Raw genomic sequence first — 13,055 nt, 5'->3', positions numbered from 1 at the left:
GAGGCGGGTGTCACATCAGTGTGTGGAGCTTGCCTTGGGTGGTATGCGGGTAACCAGATTAACGACATTAAACATTATTTAATATCTACTTCTTGTATGTGGTATTTGTTCGGTCAGGGTGAAATATGGAGCTGCCGTTCACAGGAAGAGTGTTTGCAGGTCCAGTATCTGACTGCTTGAGAATTAGCTTTTCAATCTTCCTTGGGTACCGGAATTCAGCAACTCTATTGTCGGAAGAGCCGACTAACAGGATCGGGTGGTACTGTTGGTTTGTTTGTTGTTTTACGCCGCACTCAGCAATTTTCCAGCTATAAGGCGGCGGTATGGAAATAATCCAGCCTGGACCAATTGGGATCGATGACATGCATCAACCAAGTCAGCGAGCCTGACCACCCGACCCCGTTAGTCGCCTCTTACGACAAGCATAGTCGCCTTTTACGGCAAGCATGGGTTGCTGAAGACCTATTGTAACCCGGATCTTCAAGGGTATAGTTGCAAGCTGAAGACCTATTCTACCCCGGGGCGGAAAGATCACTGGTTTTGCTAGAGACAAATAGTCTGGGACATTTCCAAATTTTGAGAGAAAACAGCTTGGGGGCCGAACCTTTTTTCTATTCTTTTTTTCTCTCTATTTTTAAGCAACATTTTTTTTTCAGGTTCACATTTCGCTGTGTCATTATTTCCTGCCCCACCCGTCTCCGTCTCGTCCGGGAGTGCAATCATATTATATCGATGGTTTCACGAAGCGTCGCATCTCCAGTTGTTTAACACACAACAGCCGTAGTGCTAAAACCGGACCTTTCATGTGTATTCTATATTTGTGCGAACAGGGTACCTAAATTGGCTGTGAAAAGACTCCTTTCTCGTGCGTGCCAGGATGCGCTGGTCGTGGGTTCGATCCGCACGGATTATACGGTCCCTTGGGCTCGTGAGTTTCATGCACCAATGTGAAAAATGTCCACGACCTGAGTCGCTTCGAGTAAGTGAGTGAGTGAGTTTGGTTTAACGCCGCTTTTAACAGTATTCCAGTCATATCACGGCGTGTCAGCTTAATGTGGGAGGAAAGCCCGAAGTGTTGCAGGTCTCGGACGTTTACCACTTCGGTGAAACCCACGAGCACGGGTATGGTGCTGACAAACCTGGAAACATAATCGGGGCGAACCGTGATTCGAACCGACAATCATAGGTTTCTGGCGTGCCCAAGGGACGCAACTCTGCACAGCGAATCGCGGCGCCTCAGACGACTGGGCCACCCGTGCCCCCGAGTCACTTCGAACTTTCTTCACACGATCAAACGCTCGGGGCTTCAGATACTTCTTTGAGTATTTACTCACAATACACACTGTTAATACACACACAATATACACAAATGTATCTTTACGCAAAGCGCTGTTATACTATTAGGCGTTTGAAAGTTTTTGTGCGTTTTTGTACGCAAGCAACTGAAAATGAATTGGATCTATGAATTGTTGATAGGTGTTTTCCTACCTGTCTCAGTTGTGTAGTTGAAAAGAAGTACTTAATACTGTTTCAGTCACAATACTCATGCAATCACACGCCAGCCATTTTGACCACTCGATCCCAATTTCAGTATTGCATTACCAGAGATGCATTGATTAGTGCGACTATTAGAATCACACTGATTGTGACCCTTGGTATATCTACCTGGGTTTGTTTCACAATGTATACTTCTCAAAATAATCTTAGGACACAGTTATATGAAAAAAATGGCTGGTTTTTAAAACTTCTTTTGAGTACCGGGGGAGTATAGTTGAAGGTCTACACCATGGGTGTGTCATCATAGGCTTAACGTCTCTCCTGCGTTGCTATGATAGAAACACTGTTACATTCGTGGATCTTGGATCACAGCCGCAGTGGAATCGCAGGACAGAAAATTTTGTTTGTTGTTTAACGCCGCTCTAAGCAATAATCCAACTATATGACGACGGTCTGTAAATAATCAAGTCTGGATCAGACAACCCAGTGATCATGAGCATCGATATCTGCAACTGTTATACAATTACATGCGTCAATCAAGTCAGCAAGCCTGACCACCCGATCCCATTAGTCACCTCATACAAGCCAGGATCTTCACGGGTCCCACAGGTTGAACTAAGACAACCAAAGGTTTTATATTTTATTGTCACAAACAAGATGTAAGTAGATATCCATTTAAGTACACATGCACTCTTTCTCGTTGACTACTGATAGTACAGCCATGCCAATCGACACGGAACATCTCCGTGCTTCTGATGCAACTTGTATTTCTTGTCCACGTTCACGATGGTTGAAATCTAACACATAAGTCAGCATTACTGAAAGTATGAATTACCATGATATTATTGCGGTTGTTGCTGAAAGACATTATATCCAGAAGGTGATTTGAAATGTTGAAAGGTATTTTCAAAGATTGGTTTTAGATATATTTTCCGGCACTTTCTAAACCTTAGAAACGTTAATACGATTATTATATGAACAAACTCAATGAAGAAATAACTAGTTATCTATGATTAGATATCATACGTCTAAATGGCAATCCTCTAAATGTCACAAAGGGTCCCAAATAATGTATACGGCTCCTGTGGAGACGCCAAGTATATATATAATACGAAAGTATTCCTTTGGTTCATATGTGTGCTGTTAACGCCTTGACTGCAATACCAAACGGTGTTCATGTCCACAATTACAAATAAAATCTGTTGGTATTTTCCAATCAAATCGTCGCCCTTTTGAAATTGACTGATGAAACATTATTACATAATAATGACCCCAAATTACTTTTTTCTCTCTTGCTTTCATAACATGAAAATTATATTTTCATCAAAGACGTTAATATGGTTGAAGCATATTGACTACTGCTGGTTATTATTGACATTGTAAATCGATAATAATACCTTAATACAGTTTTTGATCTACAAGGCTTTCTATTAAGGACCGGTCTAGAGGTGATGTTGTGTTAAGAAGCAGAATTCTAAATTCTAAAATCGTGACTGACACTGTTTTTTTCAACATTAATTATTTCTTAGTCTTAGAATTTAATCTATTCTGCCGAAACAAGTGACTTTAAGTGATTAATTAAGCGATGATGAACGCACAAAAATATGACAAAACACCACAAAATTCTTTCATTCTCACAACACAGGTTTCTGTGGTCGGTTCTATAACTCGTCTCTCCCAATAGCCTGTTTAAACTGCATGTTGTACTGTTCTTCTCGTTGTCTCCGGTAGGCGGCGAAGTCTGGGTCATACTTTGGCGCGTCTTTCACACACCGGAAGCCAACGTTGCTGGACGAGTAGTCAGGAGCTTGAGGCATTCTGGGAAAATGAAATATCGTCCAAATAAATTAGTTTCTTGTTTCTAGTTTGGGTAAAATAGTGATAAGCCTATAAATGTTAAATAATCCTTGTTTTTCGATTTCCTTCCACATGATTTTCGATCATCTTATGTTCTTGTCTCTTCGTTACCATTCGCATGTTTCCGTAACCTACAACAGTTACTAGGTTCTACCTTCGGCTTGTCCCGGAATGGGGTGAGTTTGTCACGAATGGTTCATGTACCATTGTGGCCCCTTACCTTTGGGATGATCTCACGACATAAGTGTAGTCCCCTTGAATTGTATCAATGAACGAGCCTCCCTTTAAGATGTGCTGCGTCTCCTGAAGGTCGTGGGGGATGAGGGGCTGGTAGTAGGGGCTGGCGGTCCACTCCCACACGTTCCCTATCATGTCATACATTCCTGAAACACAAACATACCAAACTGTCTTTACATTCTCCAACATACCTTTATAGTCTCCAACATACCAAACACGTCTTTACATTCTCCAACATACCAAACACGTCTTTACATTCTCCAACAAACCAAACATGTCTTTGCATTCTCCAACATACCAAACACGTCTTTACATTCTCCAACATACCAAACACGTCTTTACATTCTCCAACATACCAAACATGTCTTTGCATTTTCCATCACGCCAAACCCGTCTATACATTTTCCATCACACCAAACATGTCTTTACTACATTTTCCAACAAACCAAACATGTCTTTACATTTTCCAACAGACCAAATATGGCTTTACATTCTCAAACATATCAAACATGTCTTTACATTCTCCAACATAACACACGTTTTTACATTCTCCAACATACCAGACATGTCTTTACATTTTCCAACATACCAAACATGTCTTTACATTTTCCAACATACACATACCAAACACGTCTTTACATTTTCCAACATACCAAACACGTCTTTACATTTTACAACATACCAAACATGTCTTTACATTTTTCAACATACACATACCAAACATGTCTTTACATTTTCCATCACACCAAACATGTCTTTACATTTTCCAACAAACCAAACATGTCTTTACATTTTACAACATACCAAACATGTCTTTACATTTCACAAAATACCAAACATGTCTTTACATTTTCCATCACACTAAACACGCCTTTATATTTTCCAACATGCCAAACATGCCTTTAAATTTTCAAACATAACAAATACGCATTTATATTATCCAACAAACCAACCACTCCTTTAAAATACCCAAAGTGTACACAATGTGCCCTGTCTGAAAAGCGGGTCGGAAGTTTTACGCAAGTTTCGATGACAACGAAAAATGTCGTCCGTTTGCATACAGTGTTCCCTGACAGTGATGCAGGCCGACAGTTCATATACGATGTTCCCGGACCTGAAACCAGGCCGACAGTTCATATACGATGTTCCCGGGCCTGAAACCAGGCCGACAGTTCATATACGATGTTCCCGGACCTGAAACCAGGCCAACAGTTCATATACGATGTTCCCGGGCCTGAAACCAGGCCGACAGTTCATATATGATGTTCCCGGACCTGAAACCAGGCCGACAGTTCATTTACGATGTTCCTTCGCATCAAGCCAGGCAAACGGTTTGTAAACAATGTTTCCGTGGATAACGCGAGTACAAGTCTTTAAAAGTTTTAAGAGAGCTTCTAGCGATAGCTGGTTTCGCACACCTTCATAGATCTTCAATCTTACCCAGATCATTTTGGGCTCGGTATGCGTCCACGGGTGAGGTTCCTTCAAAGCCATCTGATTTTGTATTCCTCTTTGGGAACTTTCCCTGAAACGAAATCAAAGCTTTTTGAAGAGAAAACAGTATATATTTGAAAGATGTCTTGGCTGCGAGTTTTTCTTCTCTATGGGTCTCTCGCATTTAAACATAACAATATGACATGACGGTATGTCCTCGATTCTCCTGTGTATTATATCTTCATTCTATAAGGATAAATAAACTGCCGCGAAAAGAAGGTACACATTGGTAAATAGGATTTGACCAAAAACTTACAAACGTTATCAAAATGTCGCACAACTTTGACACCGGTATGAAAAACATAACCACAGAATAACAATATCTTGTTTGTTTCAATTTGGGTGTACTTTCCCCTGCTATGCAGTTTAAAATAGAATAGGAAGTTGTATACTGTGTTTGTTTGTTTGTTGTTTGACGCCGGACATTCCAGCTATATGACGGCGGTCTGTAAATAATCGAGTCTGGACCAGACAATCCAGTGATTGATAGCATGAGCATCGATCCACGCATTTGGGATACGATGACATGCATCAACCAAGTCAGCGAGTCTGACCACCCAATCCCATTAGTTGCCTCTTACGACAAGCATAGTCGCCCTTTACAGCAAGAATGGGTTGCTGAAGACCTATTCTACCCCGGATCTTCACGGGTCTTGTATACTGAGAATATTCTAGGATGCCATTTTCCAGGCTTAGTTGATTTGGTAGTCTCACAATCAATATGTTAGCCTGTCCCACTCGCTTCAAGGTACATTCCATCTTCCCGAGGAAAGTGAGTTAACTGACTATAAAAGTCTAGTTTTCACCCTTGCCGAGCTAGGCTGGTATTATGGAGTTACATTTTGGCTGGGCTAACGAGTCTATGCATAGTCCAATCAAAATTGCGCACCGAAATCGAAATCCGGTTCGTAAAGTGTCATGCAGATTTCGGTCGACTGCAGGATTTGCAAAGCATGTGCACCGCTAACTCGTTGTCAACAGATATTTTCTAAATCTTTTCATGCTTTTAATCAAGGTGCTCACGCGATTTGATGCACTTCGCGATGTAAGACTCGTTTTAACGCAATATACATCTTGATTATCGATCAGACCGTCTTGACTGGGCGCCACCGTTTTGTTTGAAGCAAATGCAAGTGATACGAGAGGTTGAATCTGATTGGTCAATAGGAGAGGCATAGAAAGGACATAACTCGTAATAGCCACTGGTGGCGCTACGATCGAGCCCAGGAATTCCAGTCTAGATCGGCAAGGGTGGAAACTGGACTTTTGAAGTCAGTTAACTCTCTTGCCTCGGGAAGATGGGCACATTCATATTCTTCTCACTTTCATCCGTTGACGTGTTTTCATGGTAACTGACCTACCTCCCAAATATTCCCTCTTTTTATCTCCCACAAGTCGCCCCAGGGATACTGGACCACGTGATCTAAAAAGTAAGTCAACATGTCTTTGATATAATCGCCAATCAAACATTTGTGGTCAATATTTGTGGACATATGTCCACTGTATTATTTCGTCATCATTTCCGTATTTTCGTGTAGCACTTTGCCAGGCCAATCGACAAACCCTACAGAAATGGGACAAGTGTTGCCCGGTCACCTAAGATGCAGAGTTGCGTCCCTTACTCGTGTCAGGTTCTGATTATCATGGTTTCGAATCCTAGATTCGATTTTTATGATAAATCCAATTCACTTACACAGCCAACAATAAAATGTTTGTTCATCAATTTCACATTTTTTTATATAAATGGTATATATTACTACTTGGACACATAATTGACACATAACTGAGGCAAAATTAGTTTGAATGGGAATGTATGGTCTACTCCCGTGTATGGGTGACTCCGTGGATGGGTTGGACAGGCTCGGTGCGTGGTTGATAGCCTGCCATCGTACCCATCGGTGCGGAACGTTTAATGATCTTAATATCAATCACTGGTTTGTTTGGTCCGAACTCAATTACTTCCAGGCTGCCGTCATATGGCTATAATATAGCCGAGTGCGGCGTTAAACAACAAACAAACTAACAAACTTACTGAGCTGCGATCCACGTGATGCCCTCTCCCACTCCGCCTCAGTGGGCAGTCTCTTCCCCCTCCACTTGCAGTACGTCTCGGCATCCTCGAAACTCACGTGCACCACGGGGTGTGTCCAGCGTTTGTCAATCACAGAGTCACGACCCTCGGGCTGGAATCAGTGAGAGCACCATCAACACACCTACATTACTCAAAAAAGAAGTTAAAGAACACCCGAGTTCATTTGCGTGTCACTGTTACAGTTGCCATGATTGATAATACAACAGGTTGGTTACAAATGTAAGTATCGCCCAGGTTTAATTTAAAACACGGTTAAAACATCCATACAAAATAAGATATATAGATATGTAAATACTACACACGAGAGACAACTCCAACCCCTAAAGGCCGGACCCAAACTCACGTGCTCCCAGTTGGCCTTCTTCACGGCAAGCCAGTTGTCTGCCCCTCTCACGGCCATGTGTTGCCTTGTATCCGCGGACACGTGTTTCTCAAACACCCAGCTCCATCCCTTCGTCTCGGCCTCCGTGCGGTACCGCCGCTTCTTCATTGAAAACTCCCTGGAAACAGCCATGTCACGAAGATACAGTGACAGATACTGTAAGGCATTGGAAAGATCACTTGTGTTTGTTTGCTTGTTTGTTGTTTAACGCCGCACTCAGCAATATTCCACCTATATGACGGCGGTCTGTAAATAATCGAATCTGGACCAGACAATCCAGTGATTGGCATCATGAGCATCGATCCATGCAATTGGGATCGATGACATGCATTAAACAAGTCAGCGAGCCTGACCACCCGACCCCGTTAGTCGCCTTTTACGACATGCATAGTCGCCTTTTACGGCAAGCATTGGTTGCTGAAGACTTATTCTACCCCGGGTCGGAAAGATCACTGGTTTTGCTGGAGACAAATCGTTTGGGACATTACCCAATTTTGAGAGAAAAAAGCTTCGCTGTGTCATTATTTCATGCCCCACCCACCCCTTTAATATTCGACCTGTCCCCAAGGCTTTTTTTAAGACAATAGTCAATGTCCTGGAAAATGAACCATCTGGAACACCTGTGAAAAGATGAACCGTAAAAAACCCTACTGGACAAGGAACCCATAGCCCCCCTCAGCCTTCACGAGGGCTGTTCAAGTGTATACGCTGAAGAATATCGACGACCTGTGTGTACCACCAGTTCCAAAACCATCTAAACTCCATCATATTATTTCGATTTCTGACATTCTCGGTTTGTCTTCCCATCACCACTATTTGATAGTGATTCACATATACGACTGAAAAAATGTTAAAGACATCCCGATATGGGGGTCAAGGCATGACAGGTTAACTATTGTGATATGAAGGAATAGGGTGGTTCTGATCTTTTTTAAGTTGCACACTTATGATATAGTCGGAATCGTAAAATGGACTCTGCTTTTCGCAAATATTTCTTATGATTAGGAAATGGATTTTATATTCATCATCTTATCCACGAACAGTTTTTTTTATTAACCCATTGGTGAGATAACATTGGTTAGCACTGAATTATCACGATGCAAACCGTGAATATTAAAGGAATGAAAAGCCAAATTGATATACAGATGGGGAAATATCAGTGAATACATATACAAGACGCCATAAGACTCTAAACAATGTATTACATCAACAAAAATATCACGCTTTGAAATGTTAGGATGTGGTGTGTTCACCGTACATTTCCGTTCAATACCCGGTTATATTTGGGTACGACGAGCCTATGAGGCGTTGTTTTACACTTTATTCCCTATTTCATTCTTTATAGATACCACAAAGTCGATTTTACATATAAATACGTGACTTTGTGATGTCTAAAAATGAATTTGGGGAGTTGAAAAAATCGGATTTTGTGATAATATTAATTCATCTTTTGACGTTAACTAGTGGTTACGGAAAGGGGCGAGTTGAAACGAATGGGTTGTCGTTGTGGCGCGAAAGATCGTACCAATAGTGAGCGTTGGTGACGGGGTACATATCCATATAGAAGCTCTTCGTGTGCCCCACTCGGAATGGGAACTCCCCCGTCTCAGATTTTGGGTCGTTGATTCCCATCCAGAAATCCGTGGCCTTGAACAGCTGCATTGGTGTCAGGTGGTTGTATGTCAGCATTACTGAAACACAGGGGAGACAACCGTGTCATGACTGTATGAGGTCTTACTCATAACCTTACACTTTAGTGTTCTTTCTTTGTTTTTTGTTTGATGTTTAACGCCGCACTCAGCAATATTCCAGCTATATGACGGAGACTTAAATAATTGAATCCAGATCAGACAAGCCATGAGTGATATATGTGTACAGCGAGACACGTTAATGAAAAGTTGATACCACATCGTCGAGCCTGACTATCCGATCCATTAAGTCTCTAACAAGCATGTGTTGCTGAGGGCCTATTCTTAACCGCTGAACTAAAAGAAAAGTCCATGGATGTGTAGTAAATCCTCCTGATAGCCAAGCCTAGAAATGTGGACAATCTCTCATGGGAACGGGTCGGTCTGAACAAGTTGAACAATTGTTCCCATGAGAGTGTGTATAGTTGTACCCGCTTTTAGCACAATTCTAGCAATATCACGACTGGGGACACCAGAAATAGGCTTGACACATTGTACCTATGTGGGGACTCGAACCCGGAACTTCGGCGTGACGAGCGAACGCTTTACCCACTAGGCTACCCCAACCATCTTATAAATTGTGATCGTACTACTGTGACTTTTCGTCTCTTCATTGCTGTTCTTAATTACATGTTGCCTTACAAAGCTATCTCTATCGGGGATCACGAGAGTGTACATGGGTGGTCGATTGCGCGTCAACGTAATCGACGGCGATAGCTGCTTATGCTTTCAGTGACTGGTTTGCTTGCATGGCCGCGACTCGGTTGTTTACAGCCCCCATGTTACTGGGATAATGCGTTAGATGCGGCATAAAACAACATTTACACCAGCTTGTCTATCATCTCGAGATTACCTCCCCTTACCGCCTGTTTGACTTCCAAATAATCAATACGCCTATGTCTGTAACCCTTTCAACTGAGAACATAAATATACGCACATAAGAGGATTTATTACCGGCTGTAATATAAAATACACGAATATTCCCTGAAAACGGGGTACAAATATACAGGACGGGTTATATGTTTTGTTTGTTGTGCAACACCGCACTCAGCAATATTCCAGCTATATGACGGCGGTCAGTTAATAATCGAGTCTGGACCAGACATTCCAGTGATTGACATCTTGAGCATCGATCCACGCAGGTGGGACACGATGACACGCATCTACCAAGTCAGCGATACTGGCCACCCGATCCCGCTGACAACAGTATCAAATCCACATAACTTCAATAGAGAATTCGATCTATTTCTAATGAATCGAGGGTTTTTTCTCTGTAGCTCATTTAATCCATTACGTGACGACACGGTACCTCAGAACGGTAAAGCGAATGTTTATAAATATTTTAATTATATTGTTTTCTTACTGAAAACACCATGACGATTGAACAAAACATATAACCTTACACGCAAAACATAAATGTATCAGATAAGTTTAAAAAAAAAAGAATTAAAAACAAACAACCAGTGGGATTAAATAATATTTGATCGAATAGAATTACTAAAACATACATGGTTCATATAGAGCGACGAATACAGAGACACTACGTTGTGGTATTTCATGAATAGAAAGGAATGGAGCTTTTGCCAATACGTGTAATAATCTTTCAGGGTAGTTATAATTATGGAGAATCATATTAATACTTACTGTGTTTAATGTTGACGTCGTGCGGATGAACATCCTCTCCATTTGTTCTAAAATACCCCAAAAATACCAAAATAACTGACAACCACTTCTTCCATATCCCCATCGTGGTAGCCATCTTTAAGCAACGTCATGGACAATTATCGACGCCTGTGCTGCACCACATGTGTGACCGCGACTTCGTCACAGCTGGCGCAAGCTCCGCGCCGACTGGGAAGGGTGCGCTTTTGTGTAAAACCAATTCAAAGCTTATACACAAACGTTAATGTCAATTGTCAATAGCATCAAGACCTTTCTCAATAACAGCGTTCGCTTGAATAGTTTTTGTAAAGGTATGCGAAGTCATTAAACGATCTCGTTTCTGTTTTCTTGTTCCCGTTCATGTGACTACTTTTTAGACTCGATTTAAGTTGAAATACACTCCACAGTGAATATCACAATTTTCCCGTGTTCTTTATGTACATTGTGTTCGCCGCGAGAACATGGTTTCTAGATTGAGGGCATGTCGCTCAAACGCAGCTGACAATTGCGCCCCGTGATCGATGAAGCAGAGCGAGACCGACAGTCAAACGTGGCAGTCGTGTGCCATGCATGCAGTTGATACACGAACGTAGAATTGTACCATGTTTATTATCATTTAAATTTATACAAATCTGAATTCATATTTAAAATAAGTAAATGTGCAACACTTTTATTTTACACAAATACCCAAGCTTTGTTTATTTGTTGTTTAACGTCGCACTCAAGCAATATTCTGGCTTTATCACGACGCCCAATCGATTATCGAGTTAGGGCCAGACGTACAGGTGATTGATATCACGAGCAACGTCCCATGCCGCCAAAGTATTCAAATCAACCAAGTCCCAGATCCTGACCACCTGATCCACTATGGTTGCCTCTGGTATATGTGACAAGCAATACACTTCCAACCCTCCATCCATATACATAAATGGGAAGACTTTAGAGGGAAGCAAGGTTGGTTGGTTTGTTGTTTTACGCCGCACTCAGCAATATTCCAGCTATATGAAGGCGGTCTGTAAATAACCGAGTCTGGACCAGACATTCCAGTGATTGGTATCATGAGCATCAATCCACGCAATTGGGATCGATGACATGCATCAACCAAGTCAGCGAGCCTGACCACCCGATCCCGTTAGTTGCCTCTTCCGACAAGCATAGTCGCCTTCTACGGCAGGCATGGGTTTCTGAAGACCTATTCTACCCTGGATCTTCACGGGTCGGGAAGCAAGGAATGTACAATATAGGTTATTGTGATATATACAATTGCTATTACCCAGAAGGAGTAATAATATTGTTCCTGTTTTAAAAATAAAAAATCGAAGATATTTTTAACTTCTCGGGAATAATGACTAAATTGAATACTGCCATTAAGTATTTCGGCATTTAAAAATATGTTCAAAACTGTAATGTTGTATTTGTGATATGTCGATATGAATGAAATCTATAATTTGCCGAAACTCAATCATGTTCCTGTTTATCGTAATTAATACAAACGCATAACTAAAGTAAAATGTACAGATGTCTAAGACCAAGTAGCATTTTAAGATGTATATTTTTTTAAAATAATCTTTAATCTGTTGATGTTTAGAATAATAATATGAGCATCCCTTAAAATTTGTTTATCGGTGTATTCATTGATAATAATGATAAGGATGATGTTGATGATAATATCACACTAAATAATAATCATAATTATATAATGGCTATGATGATGATGATGGTGGTGGTGATGATGATGACAACAAAACTAACAACAATCATAATCATCATAATCATAATCATGATACTACTACTACTACTACTACTACTAATAATAATAATAATATAATAATAATATATAAAAATTAATTGGCCAAATAGTTGTGATCAATCGTAAGCAAAGCTAAAATGGCAAAATGAATTCGTGAAAAAAAGGCGTTTTTATATGGAGTCGAACCATTTCCGAGCACTTCTGATTAATCAAAACTTACGTTTGATATCCACAACAGTTACTTCCCTTTGTTCGCGGAAACTGCCGATTTATTTTATTTTGTTCATCCTTAAAAGTAATTGATCTGTTGAGTAGAAACATGTTTTAAAACAAATTTGAGAGGCATTTGTTTCTATAAAATTAAGTATTTATATTATTCGAGTCTCCGGAATATTA

General features: G+C 40.9%; 1 protein-coding gene across 1 annotated transcript; it reads right to left on the bottom strand.

The window, feature by feature from the left end:
* Positions 1 to 2,138: 2,138 nt before the first annotated feature.
* On the bottom strand, positions 2,139 to 11,055 carry LOC139471622 (inactive C-alpha-formylglycine-generating enzyme 2-like). Its single transcript, XM_071254012.1, has 8 exons — positions 10,892 to 11,055; positions 9,085 to 9,250; positions 7,521 to 7,677; positions 7,118 to 7,268; positions 6,447 to 6,508; positions 5,032 to 5,116; positions 3,575 to 3,737; positions 2,139 to 3,315 (listed from the first exon to the last, which is right to left on the bottom strand). The coding sequence occupies exons 1-8, from the start codon at positions 11,004 to 11,006 to the stop codon at positions 3,159 to 3,161; spliced, it is 1,056 nt and encodes a 351-aa protein (XP_071110113.1). The 5' UTR covers positions 11,007 to 11,055; the 3' UTR covers positions 2,139 to 3,158.
* Between the last annotated feature and the right edge of the window lie 2,000 nt (positions 11,056 to 13,055).

The sequence above is a fragment of the Haliotis cracherodii genome, unplaced genomic scaffold, assembly GCF_022045235.1.
Source record: "Haliotis cracherodii isolate W230 unplaced genomic scaffold, xgHalCrac1.p SCAF_23, whole genome shotgun sequence".
In the NCBI taxonomy this organism is placed as follows: Eukaryota; Metazoa; Mollusca; class Gastropoda; order Lepetellida; family Haliotidae; genus Haliotis; species Haliotis cracherodii.
The sequence above is the reverse complement of the archived record's forward strand: the minus strand, read 5'-3'. Positions and strand labels throughout refer to the sequence as shown.

Coding starts and splice junctions, on each gene's coding strand:
- LOC139471622 (XM_071254012.1), bottom strand. CDS start 11,006: ATGGCTACCACGATGGGGATATGGAAGAAGTGGTTGTCAGTTATTTTG. Junction 5,117..6,446: donor AAAGAGGGAATATTTGGGAG/GTAGGTCAGTTA, acceptor ATTTCGTTTCAG/GGAAAGTTCCCAAAGAGGAA. Junction 3,738..5,031: donor CCGAGCCCAAAATGATCTGG/GTAAGATTGAAG, acceptor TTTGTGTTTCAG/GAATGTATGACATGATAGGG.